The sequence below is a fragment of the Pongo pygmaeus genome, chromosome 3, assembly GCF_028885625.2.
Source record: "Pongo pygmaeus isolate AG05252 chromosome 3, NHGRI_mPonPyg2-v2.0_pri, whole genome shotgun sequence".
Lineage (NCBI taxonomy): Eukaryota > Metazoa > Chordata > Mammalia > Primates > Hominidae > Pongo > Pongo pygmaeus.
In genome coordinates, this window is record NC_072376.2 from 94,189,733 (window position 1) to 94,207,042 (window position 17,310).

At 41.1% G+C, this 17,310-nt stretch overlaps 2 protein-coding genes across 3 annotated transcripts in view; both read right to left on the reverse strand.

Moving 5' to 3' along the window:
• RASGEF1B (RasGEF domain family member 1B) overlaps window positions 1–17,310 on the reverse strand; it is a 616,825-nt gene that overhangs the window by 479,121 nt on the left and 120,394 nt on the right. For both annotated transcript variants that reach the window (XM_054485214.2, XM_054485213.2), the window contains exon 2: window positions 9,388–9,435. In XM_054485214.2, coding sequence (XP_054341189.1) covers window positions 9,388–9,435 — 48 coding nt within the window. The remainder of the gene's footprint in view (window positions 1–9,387; window positions 9,436–17,310) is intronic.
• On the reverse strand, window positions 14,122–14,457 carry LOC129035103 (cytochrome c oxidase subunit 5B, mitochondrial-like). The gene has a single exon (XM_054485219.1). The coding sequence runs from the start codon at window positions 14,455–14,457 to the stop codon at window positions 14,122–14,124; it is 336 nt and encodes a 111-aa protein (XP_054341194.1).

A 17,310-nucleotide genomic window follows, 5' to 3' on the forward strand; every position in this document is an offset into this window, starting at 1 on the left:
TTCCCTGCATGGGCCGGGCGCAGTGGCTCACGCCTTTAATCCCAGCACTTTGGGAGGCCGAGGCGGGCAGATCACGAGGTCAAGAGATCGAGACCATCCTGGCCAACATGGTGAAACTCTGTCTCTACTAAAAATACAAAAAAAAATTTAGCTGGGCGTAGTGATGGGTGCCTGTAGTCCCAGCTACTCGGGAGGCTGAGGCAGGACAATCACCTGAATCCAGGAGGCAGAGGTTGCAGTGAGCCGAGATTGCGCCACTGCACTCCAGCCTGGCAATGGAGCGAGACTCTGTCTCAAAAAAAAAAAAAGAAAACCTCCCCTGCATTACTGATACAGAGCCATCTCACTCTTTCTTACATTCCTCCAAGGGGACATAGATCATTCTTGGGGACTCTGGAGACTTAATGCAGGAAACACATGGCCAAAACCAAGGAAGCACAAGTGAAAAAACACAAAAGTTGGAGCAGACACTTGAGGGAAATGGAGCAAAGGCTCTGAGTCATTTGTGGGAAAAAAAGACAAATAAAAATTGATTCAGTAACTGTGTTCCTTCATTTTACCCAAATGAGTTGAAAACACGTCCACACAAAAACCTGCACATAGATGTTTATAGCAGCTTTATTCATGACTGCCAAACCTTGAAAGACACTGAGATGTCCTTCAGTAGTTAAATGAATAAATAAACTGTCATACATCCAGAAAACAGAACATTATTCAGTGCTAAAAACAAATGAGCCATCAAACCATGAAACTACATGGAGGAAATTTAAATGCATATTACTAAACAAAAGATGCCAATCTGAAAAGGCTACATACCTCATTATTCCAACTATGTGACATTCTGGAACAGACCAAACAATGGAGACAGCTGGGTGTGGTGGCTCACACCTGTAATGTCAGCAATTTAGGAGGCCAAGGCAGGTGGATCATTTGAGATCGGGAATTCGAGACCAGCCTGGCCACTGTGGTGAAACCCTGTCTCTATTAAAAATACACAAATTAGCCAGGCATGGTGGCAGGTGCTTGTAATGCCAGCTACTCAGAAGGCTGAGGCAGAAGAATCGCTTGAACCCAGGAGGTGGAGGTTGCAGTGAGCCGAAATCATGCCACTGCACTCCAGCCTGAGTGATAGAGCAAGACTCCACCTCAAACGAAAAAAAAAAAAAAAAAAAAAAAAAACGATGGAGACAGTAAAAAGATCAGTGGTTGTCAGGAGTTGAGGGGAGTGGAGATTAGTAAGCAGAGCAGAAGAGTATTTTGGGCAGTGAAACTATTCTGTTCGATACTACAATATTAGATAGATACATGTCATTATACATTTATCAAAACCCCTAGAATGTTCACCAAAAGTGAACCCAAATGTAAACTACCATGGATTCTGGGTGATAAAGAAACATCAACATAACTATATTGATGATAACAAATGTACCACTCTGGTGCAGGATGCTGAAAGTGAAGGAGGTTGCGAATGGGGGCAAGGGAGGGGGGATTGAGTGGAGGGATTCGAAGGGCAAAGAACACTGCTAACGGAGCATCAGAATCGAATGAGAAAACAAGAATAACACAAGAAATGTTCAAGAGCCTTTTTTCGTCTTTAGCAGGAAAAATTAAAAGCTACTTCTCCAGGGACCTGAGACTAACATTAGGCATCACCACTGTCCATGGCATGGTTTCTCTGCTGTAACGTGGGGGCACAGGGTGTTCTTATCAATATTTATGAAACTCTTAGATACTAGATACAAAAGAGAAGGAAGTTGGGAAAATTACAAATATTAACAAAATACAACTTCTGTTTGGAGGAGAGTTTGCGGTTGAGTGGGAACAAGGGACACTACACTCATAAGTGAGAAGGTTCATGGGCAATGGGGGTGGGAGGAAGATCATGGACTGAATACAAAAGTGCTGGCCTCAATGCTCCAAACTGGAGTATTGGCTGCCTACCAATCATGCATTGTGACCCTAGGTCATCTAACCAATTGATGTTTCCTGCTGAAGTAATCGTGAAGGTAAACAGTGTAATTTTAAGAGCAAAGATAAGGTCTTTCTACCAACCAAAACATGTACCCTGCTTGCTAACATGTACCCTTCTGCTACCTATTAAAATGCAAATACCCTTAGGAGATATTAGACTTCAAGTCATATAAATCAAGTGTAACTTACTGTGAGTTTATTTATCTGATCTGAGTAGACTGCTTTGATAGGAAAAAGGATATAGTAAACTCAAGATCACTGAACACCATGGCATGGTGAAATGTTTGGCTGGAGGAATGAGGATATTTAAAACACTCTATTAACTTTAGGCTTTAGCAAATCAATTTTCTTTCTGAAAAAATGGGATGAAAACACTGAAGGCATGGTCCATGAAAGAAAGAAATGATAAGCTGGACTTCATTAAAATTAATATTTTCTCCTCTGTAAGACACTGTCAAAAGAATCCAAAGACAAGCCACAGACAGGAAGAAAATATCTGCAAAAGACATATCTGATAAAGAACTGGTATGCAGCACACCAACATGGCACATGTATACATATGTAACAGACCTGCACGTTGTACACATGTACCCTAAAACTTAAAGTATAGTAATAATAAAACTAAAAAAAAATCTAAATAAAGGGAGAGCCATTCCATGTTCATGACAAAAAAAAAAAAAAGAACTGTTATCCAAAATATACAAAGAACTCTCAAAGCTCAACAATGAGAAAGAAAACAACCAGATTAAAAAATTGGCCAAAGACTTTAGTTGACACCTCGCCAAAAATGATATACATATGGCAAATAATCATATGAAAAGATGCTCTATATCACGTTATCAGGCAAATGCAAATTAAAACAATTAGATACCACAATATACCTATCAAAATGACGAAAATCCAGAACACCAATAACACCAAATGCTAACAAGGTTGTGGAACCATAAGAACTCTTTCATTGCTGATGAGAATGCAAAAGACAGTTTGGCAGTTTCTTACAAAACTAAACATACTCTTACCATACAAGCCAGCATCACACTCCTTGATATTTACCAAAAAAAGGGTTGAAAACTTATGTCCATCCAACAGGAATGCTTATAGCAGCTTTGTTCATAATTGCCAAAACTTGAAAGCAACCAAGATGTCCTTCAGTGAACAAATGGATAAACTGTGGTACATCCAGACAATGAAATATTATTCAGTGCTGAAAGGTTCAGAGCTATCAAGCTATGAAAAGACACAGAGAAAACTTCAATGCATATTACTAAGTGAAAGAAGGCCATCTGGGAAGGCTACATACTATATAATTCCAACTATGTGACATTCTGGGAAAAGCAAACTACGAAGACAGTAAAAAGATCAGTGGTTCTCAGAGGTGGGGGTAGAAGACATGAAAGGCAGAGCACAGAGGATTTTTAGGACAATGAAACTATTCTGTAATGATACACATCATTATGCTATAATGATATAATACTGTAATGATACACATCATTATGCATTTGTCAAAACCCATATAGTATAATGCACCAAGTTATATAGATTGGATGTTGTCCCCTTTAAATCCCATGTTGAATTGTAATCCCCAATGTTGGAGGTGGGGCCTGGTGGGAGGCTACTGAATCATGAAGCCAGATTTCTCATGAATGGTTAAGCCCTATCACATTGGTGCTGTTCTCGTGATAGTTCTCACAAGAACCAGCTGTTGAAAAGTGTGTGACATCATCCCCCTTGCTCTCTCTCTTGCTCCTGCTGTCACCATGTGACATGCCTGATCCACTTCGCCTTCTGCCAAGCTCCCTTAAACCTCCCCAGAAGTCAAGCAGATGCCAGCATCATGCTTGTACGGCCTGCAAAACCATGAGCCAATTAAACCCTTTTTCTTAATAAATTATCCAGTCTCGGGTATTTCTTCATAACAACACAAGAATGACCTAACACACCAAGAATGAACCTTAATGTAAGGTAAAGTCTTTGAGTGATAATGATGTGTCCATGCAGGCCCATCAGTTGCAATAAATGTACCATTCTGGTGGGAGAACTGACAATGCAGGAGGCTATGCATGGTAAGGGGCAGAGGGTATACAGGAAATCTGTGTACCTTCCACTCAATTCTGCTGTGAACCTAAAACTGCTCTAAAAAAATAAAGCATAATCTGAAAAAAAAATTTTAATGAAAACAATGCAACCACTGAATGTTTGCAAAGCAACCAGAGCATCGACTGTATACTATTTTACTATTGTTATTACTCTCGAAAAGATACTTAGGGAGCAGTGAGTAGATTTTATGGAATGGAGACAAAAGAGTCTTCGATTTCTCTCAGCCTAGCTCACTGAAGTTCTACATCAGGGAAACAATATTCATGTGCAAGTTTTTGTCCTGTATTCATTTATTTTCCTCTGATTCTCTTGAGCCACGGAGATCAAGGACAGGTTTTGGGTATTCCCGTGTCCTACAAAATATATCTCCACAAAACCTAATCTCTTTAATTTTTCCAGAATTTCCAGAAAAAACTACAAGATCTTGACCACATGACTATGACCTTGAAATTTTCTCATGAGGATCTTGGACACCACCTCTACACCTTGCTGACCTCCAAGGCCAGCTTCCCCTTAGAGTTCTGACCGAAGTACTACACAAAGCTCTTCCCTTAGTTCATTTAGGACTACTCAGGCAGTTGGCACTTTTAAACAAAAGAAAGTAAACATAGGCAGGGAATAAACCATTTTTAAGAAGGCTGACTTATATAAAAGAGGTTCCTGATCTTATCACAGTTACCCACTACCAGGACTCTAAGGTCTTGGCCGTCCTAGACCCTGTCTCCCAAGCTATCAACCGTGTTAGAGCAAAAAGGCCCATTAAGCATCATGGCATCCAGCCTGGACCCTTTAACTCTCACATCCCTGCATGCATACTTCTTACCACCTACCACCAGGGACCCAAGGGCATTCCAGTGTGTCTGGCCTCTCAGCCTTTCCCACTAATTCCCTGTGACTAGTTTGACATTCGTCTCTTCCCCAGTTAATGAGGGACTGTCCTTCAGGAGAGGCAGCTGCCCTCCCCTCATATCTCCCTACACCCATTAATCTCCCTTGGACATAGGTCAACTTGGTAGTAGGCCTAATAGATATTTTACCCACAAGATAGCATTACATCTACGTAGCAAGACACACACACATAACACACCTGCCAAGATGAAAAAGAGTGAGGGAGAACGTGCAGCTGAGATGTTGCATCATACTCACTACTAAATTGTAAGAAACAGTCTTGAAAGCAGGGTCCATCTGTCAGTGTTTATATAACCCTTGATGGCCAGCACAGCATCCAGTACAATTAGGCACCCAATAAATAATTGTTGCATTAAATAATGAATGAATACGTTTAATGATTTCTCCCACTGTTTAAAATCTGAAGTGAAAGACCAGTCCTGTGCTCTGACATAGCCCCTGATAAATTTTGAGTTTTAAGGAAATCCTCAATAAAGCCTCCATTGATCAAGCTCCAGGATTAACTTCTCTCTGCTGTTTACTTTCCAACACAGAAAGCTTTAAATAATTTAAAATATGTAAAGTTGGAGGAATTAAATTAAATAACTCACTGGCAATGGAACCACTCCAAGGCAAAGGCAATATAGATACTTCCAAAACTACACATAAAGTCACCAACGCAAAATGAACTTCTCATACTTAAAACAAGCAAAATATATTTAACAAGAATTAGTACTTACTGAGAACCTACTATGTACCAAGAAGTATGATCGGCACATATTTTATATTGTTTTGTTTAATCCTTACGACAGCCCTACACATTAAGAAGTATTATCTCCATTTTAAAAAAGACTCAGAAAAGTGTTTCTGTCCACAGTCACTTGTTTAAGGGGTTAAGGGCATAAACTTTTGGATCCAGACTGACTAGGTTTAAATTCTGCCTCTGCCTCTTCCTAGCTGTGTGACTCTGGACAAACATAGCTTAACATATTTGTGCCTTGGTTTCTTCATCTGAAAAATGGAGCTAATAATTGTGCCAGTTGCTAAATTATCATCGCTCATCTCCAAGCCCACATTTCTATTATCTGCTTTGTGATGCTTGGGGCTGGAACTTTGAGAACCACATTTCGGCTGAGTCAGCTGCTTCTTGTAATATCTGCCAGTAGGGGCGCTAGCGAGAGCGGCAGAGCCCGAGGAGGAACATGGGACTTGCTCCTTCAGTGTGCTTCTTATGAACTTCGCCTCAGCAATACCACCCTTTTTTCCTTCCTACAGAGCCACTGAGCCAGTTTGTAGATTTTCCAGAATCAGCCTCATTATGTGCCCCTCAGGGACACTGGCACCCGCCCCCTCGTTTTTCCAGAATCAGCCTCATTATGTGCCCCTCAGGGATACTGGCACCCGCCCCTTCCTCAGAGATCTGAATTTCAGCTCTGTGGGGCCCTTCCTCCAAGTGTCCAGGAAGTGTTAGTAATCCCTGGAGATGGCAGCTGCTCCCTGGAATTGCTTGCTACCTGCCTGATACCTTACAGCTCTCTTTCTACCCTTCTTTTTACCCTTTTCATTACCTTGTTAAAACATTGCAACCAGTTAACCGGTTAGATTCTCTTTTCCAGTTATTGGTGTGGTATTCTCCTGACAAGCCCTGAGAAACAAGAACACCTACCTCATTAGGTCACTGAGACTATTAAATGAGTTCATCGTAAAATCTCGTATTGTACCTGGAGCATAGGGCTTGCTATATCAATGTTAACTCTTTTTACATGGTAAGTATTGGAGCTGGGTGGGAACCTGGGTCTGTCCATCTTCTCAATCAACATAATGTTTCTCTAACAAAAATAGCTACTGTTGACACAGGCATGGGCTTAATGCTTCCACATACGTTGCCTCTTTTAATCCTCTTCAGCACCTCTTAGATGCTTTGAATTTTTGCAGTGTTTTTTTCTCTGACAATTGGCATTAACAAAGGTATTCTGAGTTACTATTGTGTCCGGAATTGGTGGGTTCTTGGTCTCACTGACTTCAAGAATGAGGCCGCGGACCCTCGCGGTGAGTGTTACAGCTCTTAAGGTGGCGCGTCTGCAGTTTGTTCCTTCTGATGTTCGGATGTGTTCGGAGTTTCTTCCTTCTGGTGGGTTCGTAGTCTCGCTGGCTCAGGAGTGAAGCTGCAGACCTTTGCGGTGAGTGTTACAGCTCTTAAGGCAGCGCATCTGGAGTTGTTTGTTCCTCCTGGTGGGCTCGTGGTCTCGCTGGGTTCAGGAGTGAAGCTGCAGATCTTCGCGGTGAGTGTTACAGCTCATAAAAGCAGCGTGGACCCAAAGAGTGAGCGGTAGCAAGATTTATTGAGAAGAGTGAAAGAACAAAGCTTCCACAGTGTGGAAGGGGACCCAAGCGGGTTGCCAATGCTGGCTCGGGCAGCCTGCTTTTATTCTCTTATCTGGCCCCACCCACATCCTGCTGATTGGTAGAGCTGAGTGGCCTGATTTGACAGGGTGCTGATTGGTGCGTTTACAATCCCTGAGCTAGATACAAAGGTTCTCCATGTCCCCATCAGATTAGCTAGATACAGAGTTTCCACACACAGGTTCTCCAAGGCCCCGCCAGAGCAGCTAGATACAGAGTATGGATTGGTGCCCTCACAAACCTTGAGCTAAACACAGGGTGCTGATTGGTGTGTTTACAAACCTTGAGCTAAATACAGAGTGCCGATTGGTGTGTTTACAATCCCTGAGCTAGACATAAAGGTTCTCCAAGGCCCCACCAGGGCAGCTAGCTACAGAGTGTCGATTGGTGCACTCACAGACCTTGAGCTAAATACAGAGTGCCGATTGGTGTGTTTACAATCCCTGAGCTAGATATAAAGACTCTCCACGTCCTCACCAGACTCAGGAGCCCAGCTGGCTTCACCTAGTGGATCCCGCACCGGGGCTGCAGGTGGAGCTGCCTGTCAGTCCCGCGCCGTGTGCTGGCACTCCTCAGCCCTTGGGTGGTCGATGGGACTGGGCGCCATGGAGCAGGGGGCGGCGCTCGTCGGGGAGGCTTGGGCTGCACAGGAACCCACGGAGGCGGGGGAAGGCTCAGGCATGGTGGGCTGCAGTCCCGAGGCCTGCCCCGCGGGAAAGCAGCTAAGGCCCGGCGAGAAATCGAGCGCAGCCCCGGTGGGCTGGCACTGCTGGGGGACCCAGTATACCCTCCACAGTCGCTGGCCCGGGTGCTAAGTCCCTCATTGCCAGGGGCCGACAGGGCCGGCAGGGCCGGCCGGCTGCTCCAAGTGCGGGGCCCGCCAAGCTCACGCCCACCCAGAACTCCAGCTGGCCCGCAAGCGCCTCACACAACCCCGGTTCCCGCTCGCGCCTCTCCCTCCACACCTCCCTGCAAGCTGAGGGAGTGGGCTCTGGCCTTGGCCAGCCCAGAAAGGGGCTCCCACAGTGCAGCGGTGGGCTGAAGGGCTCCTCAAGTGCCACGGTAGCCCAGGCAGAGGAGGCGCCGAGAGCAAGCGAGAGCTGTGAGGACTGCCAGCACGGTGTCACCTCTCACTATGTGCATTATTCTGAAAAGCTAGGCAAGTACTCCCATCAGTGCAAACTTCTACAGTGGAAGAATAATATGTAAATATGAACCTCTCTAAAATTAAACATGAACTTCTCCAAATTTGCCCCATGTATCACCAGGAATTAACTTACGTGTGTATGTGTGTATTCATGTGTGTTTCTCTGAGAATTAATATTTTGAAATTTCATATTTTCTATTGTTTGAATTTCTAAACTATCAATGAAATATAGAACCTCAAAATTATTAAAAGGCTACTTTGCACCAGGTACTGGGATATAAGTGTTTTCACATATATTATTTCATTTTATCCTTAACATATGCTACCCTAGTGGGTATGATCATCTTCTCTATACAAATATGTTCAAGATCACATAGCAAAGTGGCAGAACCAAGAATTGAAACCAATTCTTTTTGACTCACAGAGATCATGTTTTAACCAATTCATCACAGGTCATAAGTGAGGGTTATTCTCCACAACACATGTTGAGAGAATAAAGTTTAGTAAAAATATGAACTGAGATAGGAACAAATTCCTTCACTGTGAAGTGCTTAGCAAATAAAAGAGCTGAATATAGCACAGTATCTTCTGACCTTGCTTTCAGAATTGCTTGTAAGTCATGGGAAAATTCTCAGGTTCTGTCACTGGGTTTCAAGAATCTCCCTCAAATTATATTTCATTTCAAGGATCCCTCTCCCATTTCAGTTTTGCTATTATGAAGGCAAAGCATATGAGAATAAGAACTACTTTGTTTCTGGGTATGCCCTGGCCATCTAAAGACAAGTCATTCTCTTCAGGAAAAAAAAAAATAAATAAATAAATAAAAGCACCCACCCAAAATAATTATTTTTTAAAGGAACAATATGGAAGAAAAAACATACCTTTTGCTTGGTGCTTGATTTCAGGCCAACTCGGGAATGACTTTTAGACTAGAGGAAAAAATGAGAAAGAAATCTATGAAAAACACAGTATAATGGTAGAATATTTTGAAGTCATTTCTTCTATTATAGGAGGTATAAGTTTTAAGTTAAAATCCTTTCCCCTAAACTTCCTTCATAGCGTCTAGAAATCTAAGACTAGAAACACAGCACAGACTCCAGTGTTAAGATTTGAAATTTACATACTATTTAAGTTCTAGAGCTGAGAATGCAAAGACTGACCTATACTTTGGCAATGCCTTGTTCATATTTACCAAGTCAGCATCTTTTCTTAGAGGACACTGGCAGAAACCAAAAACTGCAGCACATGAAATGCCCGCAGCTCTAACAAAGGAAAGGGAAAGAAGGAAGAAAATGAGTGAAACGAGAGGCAAGAAAGAAAAAAGAGAAGGAAAGGAAAGAAACAAATGTCCTCTAAATTGGAACACAACAAAACAGGCAGAATGAAGAAAACATGCTTATGGGAAGAGTTCCAAGTGCATTTCTATAGGGCAGATTTTAATCTGTTAAATAAATTTTCATTACATTGAAAAAAGCTCTCAAAAACATTAGTTCTTACATAGGGCTTTTTTTTCTTCCAATTTGTTCATGATTATCTAAACTGATCTGGGATTAGCAAAGGTAAACCAGGCATTAAGCCATGCATAAAAATATTTTGATATGGAATATTATTATGATTTTTCTCCCAATGAGAAAAAAGCAAGTCAAGCTTACTATATTTAGTATTCACATAGTGAATATATTTTTCTTTAAACATACTATGAATCAAAGTTAACTCTAAATTATTTGCTGCAACATAGCTAGAAAAAATGTCTTCCTAAGTCAGCAGTCCTCAAACTTTTTCGTCTCAAAGTCCATTTATACTTTTTAAAAGTATTGAAGTTTGAAGTTCCCAAAAAGCTTTTGTTTATATGGGTTATATCTACTAATATTCACCTTATTAGAAATTGGAGTTGAGAAATGTTTAAACATGTATTTATTAATTCATCTTAAAATAGCAAGAATAAATTCACTACATGTTAAAAAACATATTGTATGTATACACCAAAACAGAAAAAAATAGTGAGATGACATTTATATTTTTGCAAATTTATTTAATGTTTAGCTTAAAAAGAAGACAGCTAGATTCTCAAAACTGCGTTTAATTTCATCTATTTTGATAGGTTTTTGCTTTCAATAAATGAAGAAAATCCAGCTTCACTCAGATATGAGGTTGGAAAATGAAAGAGTATTTGTAATGATCCTTTCAGAAAATTGTGGATATTCTTCTCTGATAATATGCCAAAACTTGACAAGTGGTAATTTCTTAAGGGTTAGTTGCAATAAATCGTCTGAAATCATACCATGAACATTTTACACTCTGTTACATTAAAATGTGTTGGTCTATTTTACACTTTGAATAGATCTTTTGTAGCATCTTGTATTGGTCATTTTGAAAACATTGGTTCAGTGACTTATGCAGAATTCCCAAATGTTGACCCATTTCATTATATAATATCCCTAAAATCATATTTGTTAATAACCAACCTCACCAAAAAAATCTTCAACTGCTTTTAAGGTATTAAGCTCATAGTAACAGATAGAAGCTTTCTAAAATTCTAATTTTCTCTTGAAAGCTTGAATTTTATCACAGGCAACAGATACCGTCAGTTGCTTCCTTGAAGTAATACACTTACTTCATTCATTTTTGCAAACATGTCTGCCAGCCACCTGCATCTAAATAATCATAGTTCATCTCTTGTTCTTTTAAGATAAAATGGTATTTTATGAAAAAAGAGACTAGTTCAGCTCACAATTCGATTGCACAGTGCTCTTCCTCAAAACAGCCACTGAACCTTTGAATGGAGCAAAAGTGCTGTATGCATACTTTCCATTTTATCACACAGAATACTAAAGAGATGTGTACTCGAGGGTTAAGATTTAACAAACTTAATAATTTTTAGTATTTCATCAAGGGCATTCTTAAGTGAAACAGGCATTTTTTTTTCCTGCAGTGCAAATACACAGTGGTCAAATTATAAAGATTACTATACAGTTTGGTGCTACTGCGTTAAGTCATGCTAAAGCACCAACAGTTTTAGCCACCACTGTTTCTACACAATCAGTGCAAATGTCACCCAATAAAAAAGGCAAAGAATGTCTTCTTAATATTATGACAAGAGTTTTTACTTCTGAGATTCCCTTTGAGAATGGCCACCCTTAGTCATTTATAACAGTTGAGCCTAAAGCAAAGAAATAGATCTTATGAGGAACAGGGCCAATGAAAAGCAAGTTGTCATTGTCCCTACTTCCCTTCCACTGCCTTAGACAAGAGAGACCAATCAGTAGTAGACTTCCTTCTAATGGACAGAGCCAGGATGGGGAAAGAAACTTGAGATGAAATCCAGTGTTCATCTTTCACTTATTCTTATCATGTTTGAAATCCATCTAGACTGTTATGAGCTGAATTATTTCCCACTAAAATTTATATGTTGAAATTCTAACCCCAGTACCTTAGAATGTGATTGTATTTGGAGATAGAGGCTTTCGAGATAAATAAGGTAAAATGAGGTCATATAGACAGGCCCTAATCCAATATGACTGGCATCCTTATAAGAAGAGGAGATTAAGACACAAACAATACACATACACAGAGGAAAGCCCATGTGAAGACAAAGATATCCATCTACAAGCCAAGGAGAGAGGCCTCCAGATGAAACCAACCCTGCTGACAGCTTGATCTGGGACTTCTAGTCTCTCTCAGAACCGTGAGAAAATAAATTTCTGTTATTTAAGCCACCCAACCTGTGGTATTTTATTATGGAAGCTCTAGAAAACTAATACAAATCTACTCCAAAGAAGAAGTCAAAAATCCAGAAAATGGAGGTCCAGCAAAACTAAGCCCTGAATCAAAATGGACCATTATCATCACATTCATTGTCAACCATGTAGATCCTGAGAAAGTAAGTCTGGATCAATGCTTCTCAAACTCTAGAGTTCATAAAGATCAGTTAGGGGGCTGTTAACGATTCCATTTTCCCAACTCCAACTCCAAAGATTCCAAGTAAGAAGATGTAGGTGTAGGATATCTCCCTGGAATGTGCATTTTAACCAGCACCCCAGAGAACTGAAATAGATATATGGTCTACAAAGAATAATTTGAGAAACACTCACCTACCAAGGACAGTGGTAACTTGGGCTAGGAGAATTGAAACAGGTAAATGTTGGCAAATTATTCACACTAGGCCAAAAGCAGATCTACAATAGTTCTTTAACCTCTCCAATTAAAAAAAAAAAAAAGCATACAAATTGTGTGTTTATTTATATTTTTTAGAAATTTGGCTGGGCTTCTATACCATATTAAATTCCACAAACATCCATGAATATGGCTGTTGTATACAACTCGAAGTCATGACAGTCAACATGACTTAAAGGAAAAGCCCTCAATTTCTATAAGGGATTAAAAGCCAATTCAATTCTAAAGAATTGCCTTTTTCGTTTGACATTAAATGACCTCTTGGGTCTTGACAGAATGGAGAGTGGGCTTAATAAAGATCATCTGTATTGTACATTCCATGCTATGGAGTGGGTCTCCTATTTACAATCCGGTGGCCTTCCAAAAATTTCTTTCATAAGTTAGGTGTTAAAGACTAGAGTTTACTTTCCCCATACAGATAATTTTATAGGCTACACCACAAAGGCCTATTTAATGACTAATATAACTGAAATGCTATGTAATTGCAATAAAAAGCAGTAAACTACCACGCTACTGACAATCAAAGCAGAAAATAATAAAAATCAATTAAGAACCTGTTTTACTTTTTCTGTATATCTTGAACAATAGTGTAAAACAAAATGTATATTTAATTTGAAGAAGATGAAGACCAAGGTAGAAATTCTGGAATTCTGAAGAGGCCTTTAAAGAAATTTCAAGACATGGTATTCGCAGCTAATGTGTCCGATGCCGCTCGCCCTTCCCTCCCAAGTGGATGGTTTTGCTTTTCTCAGTTCAAGTGCATCACCAGCATTGCTCTGATCTTTAGCAGCTATGAATAGGGTCACTCAGGACTCCTAGTGGTAAGGAGCAGCAAGGGAACTAAAAAGGCTATTAGACAGCTCTCTGAGGCAGGCACACTGGCCCAGGCCAGCTCTCACCAGAGATGGACTATTGCCTATTTTCACCTGTTCCCTAGCTTGGAAAATGCAGAAATGGGGAGAAAATGAAAAGGAAAAAAACTTGCTTTTCTCAAAAAATTGAGTAAAAATTCAAAAAGAAAGGAAAGATAAGGCAATGAAAACTATTCTACATGAATAACTGCCTCAAAAGAAAGAAGGAAAGTCATGGAGGAGAGGTAAGTAGGTCAGAAATTTGCCTAAGTCAGACTTTAGCTGGCATTAGTGTCCAAGAACCCCAAGATTGCTCTCTGGAACTAATGAATGGCAAGAAGGAAAGGAGAGCAGAATAGCTTGGCAGTGGGGAAGGTAGAGGAGGAGTTATTATGTTGTAACTGGCACCACATATACAAGAAACATTCACAGATCAGTTATACAGCCTGATCTGGTATATCAGCCAATACAACAGCTAGTCTTAGTTGGAAAGGAAAACTTTACAGCACATTTTGAGTAACTTAGTGCATGGGCTCAGTGGGCCACCTGGTGGGACAGCAGCTTATAATGGGTTCCACAGCTAGGGCATTGCTACTGGGTCTCGCCTTTGTGCAGCCAAAACCAGATGACAGCACTGTTGTCCTCTTCACAGATGCAGCCCACTATATTCTTGTTGGTGATGGAGGAAACTAAATTAGGGTCTTCCTTGGTGCCTGAAACTGCCTTTGGGGGTAATATACTGTATAGGTCCAGTCCCTTCCCTGCAACCATCATGACCTCCATCTCCAATCCAGTCATCTGCTCATCATCAGTAGGAACGCCACCTCCAGATGCCATGGAGCACACCACGGCCACCCCATTGGGACCACAGGCCCTCAGGGCCTGCGCAGCCAGTGCTCCAGCTCCACGAAGTAACCTTGAAGCCATCACGCCCACAACTTGGGGAATGTCTGTGTAATGTTTTATTGTAGACTTCAACACATTTAAATAAAAATAGCCTACCTAACAAGGCTAACCTTGACTCCCACATACACACACATACTCAAAAGAGGCAGGAGCAGCAGAAGAAAACCTTATAAAAGAAATCCCTCATTTCCCTCTATAATTGAATTATAACAAACTGTCTGGAATTTTGACCTTAACTTTTATAAGTAAGTGTTAATTAAAATAGTGTGTTCTCTAAAGTTACTCCAGAGTTCAAAACAGCAAGGGTTAAATGTGATTATGTTTTCCAAGCCTATTTATGAAAATGAGCGTTCTGACATCTAAGCCTGCTGTTGTGATTGAGTACAATGCATGCAGGATTTTAATGGAAACCAAAAGGGAATTTAAGTGCCTCTCCCAGCAAATACTACGTATTTTCCCCACCCGTGATACTACTCACATCGAGAAAGGGGTCCGCATTTATGATCCCTCTGCTATTTTTAGCTGAATTAGGAAATGATTCAGGTTGCTCTACCAACATCAGAGAATTCAATTTAAACCCCAAGATGAAACAGACAAGGGAGCGCTCTTAAATGTGGGCTTTGGTCTAAGCTCCCTTAATTGAACTCTGCAGGGTAATGTAATGGGATCACTCTGTAAATGGGGTGATTAGCAACCCAATAACTCATGGGAGTAATAACCTGTTTGGAAGTGTCACCCCATGCTCAGAGACTGGCACAAAGGACACCTCTGAGCTGATATGACATTAAGAAAGTCTCCCACATCACATCCATGTGTTGCTCGTTTTCTGGAATGACACAAGAAGAAGTGGCTAAAATGGAAAGTTCAGAAACAAGAGTGTTTGTCACTTCACAATTTGCAGGATGCTAACAACACAGTCAAGACTGACTACACAGCATTGACAGAAGATACTCCTCTGATTTGGGAGTTGTTTTTCAATCCAATCTTCTTTAAAAGAAATCATGAAGACAGTTTAAATTCAAAAGGCCTATGACACTCCGAACTGCAATTCTTTTAGAATGTAGGACCACCACCTGCTCGTCCACACTAGGGAAAGGGAAAGTATCTGACTTCCCAACAGAAATGTAAGGAATCCTTCCTTTTAGAGGAATATCTGTACAAATGCTTAGGACAAAACTCCTCTCTGGTCACTCTGGGCTGCTGTCAGGCCCTTCTAGATTCTCTTTTTCCAATTGTATTCTCTTCTCACATCTGGAGTAACTGGACAGCTGTGGGCCCAATCCTGTCTGTAGGGGATGACTGGAGAGTTATAATCCAGGGGGCCATGGTGGGTCAGTATCAGTTGCTGCCAGACATCTGTTGTTATTGTTTGCCCTGCATCCATCCCCTTCTTTCTGGTAATAGCACTGTATCACTGCAACAGTCGGGAACTCAGCAGGAAACACGGGGCTCTCTGGAGAGAGTTTAATCGAGCATAGTTGTACAGAGGTGCAGACAAGCTTAATGAAACCAATAAGAGATGGGGAGGCACCCCAGGCTAACAACAGTAGGAAGTGATTATCATCGCTAACCCCACACAGGCAATCTCTGAGAGAGCTTTAGCCACAGGAGAAAGTACTGCAGGGGCACAGTGGCTGCCAGCATGCAGCCCAGCAGGCGAGGAGCTGCAGGATTCTCTCCTGTCACCCTCCTATCACTTGCTGCCAGTGCCCACTGGCCAAACCAAAGTGGAAGGCAGAGGACAAGGGAGTTACGGTCTGCAGTTCATGTATTGATGGACACTTGAGTTGCTTCCAAAACCTACTGTTCTTAACCACCACACTTACTCATCTCCCAGATGCCTTTCTGCCTGCTGTCTACATTTACACCCTCTTCCAGGACTGCCTCATGACTGCTTGGGTGCTGTGGTCTGCCTGCTTGCCTTGTTCTTTCTTCCCACTGCTAACTAGTGCCTCCATCTGGCCCACCCTTAGCACCTGTCTAGTCTTGGGGTGGGGACAGGAGGGCTTTAGTTCTAGGCTCTAGTTTCTCCCTGTCTTCCCTGGTTGCCTTCACTCCTGCATGCCAGCCCTATCATGAACCACGTTAGCAACAAAGAGCAGGGTTTCTAAGGAGTGGTACTCCAAGCATACAAATTACTTAGGAGATGAATCCTTCTATCTCTTTTGAACATCCCTCTCAGGCATGTCACTGAAGCTGGGAAGCTCCTATTTCTATTAATAACTTTACAGTACAGAGGGGAAGAAGGAGCTGTGCTCAAAATAAAACAATGAACTCAGTGCATGAACAAGTCCAAGACAAATGACTATAATGTATTCTGGATTCATATGTCTCTGAGGCTAATTAATGTAGGAAAGTCTAATACTGAGCATTCTCTGAAAACACAATGCCACAAAGAAAGTGTTAATAAAGGCCAGATATTTTCACATGATAAACTCCAAATCAAGGGTTATGTCTTAGAGGTCTCTACCACTCTCTGAAGATACACAATAGGCATTTATTTATTCATTCCACAAATGTTTTCAAGTTTTTACTCTAAAATAGGTAACACGTAAATGCAGGGGATACAATGGTGAGCCAGGCAGATACAGCTCTGTCCTCAGAAAGCCAACTAAGCCAGCTATGACTACAGTGTGATGGGCCTATTGATGTCTGTAACGAAGCAGTTGTGAAACTAACAAAAATCCAGGTGGAGGAGCTTCTTTTCCAGCTTACAAGTACTTTTTAGCTAGAGAAAAAGACATGAATCCTGAGAGGCAGACATTTCATTTGCCACCACAGAAATTGAAAGGTGATTAAAATTGCTTAAAAAGCATTGAGAATACACTCCCACCACATCCCACTCCCCATCTCACATCCTTAAAAGAGCTTCAT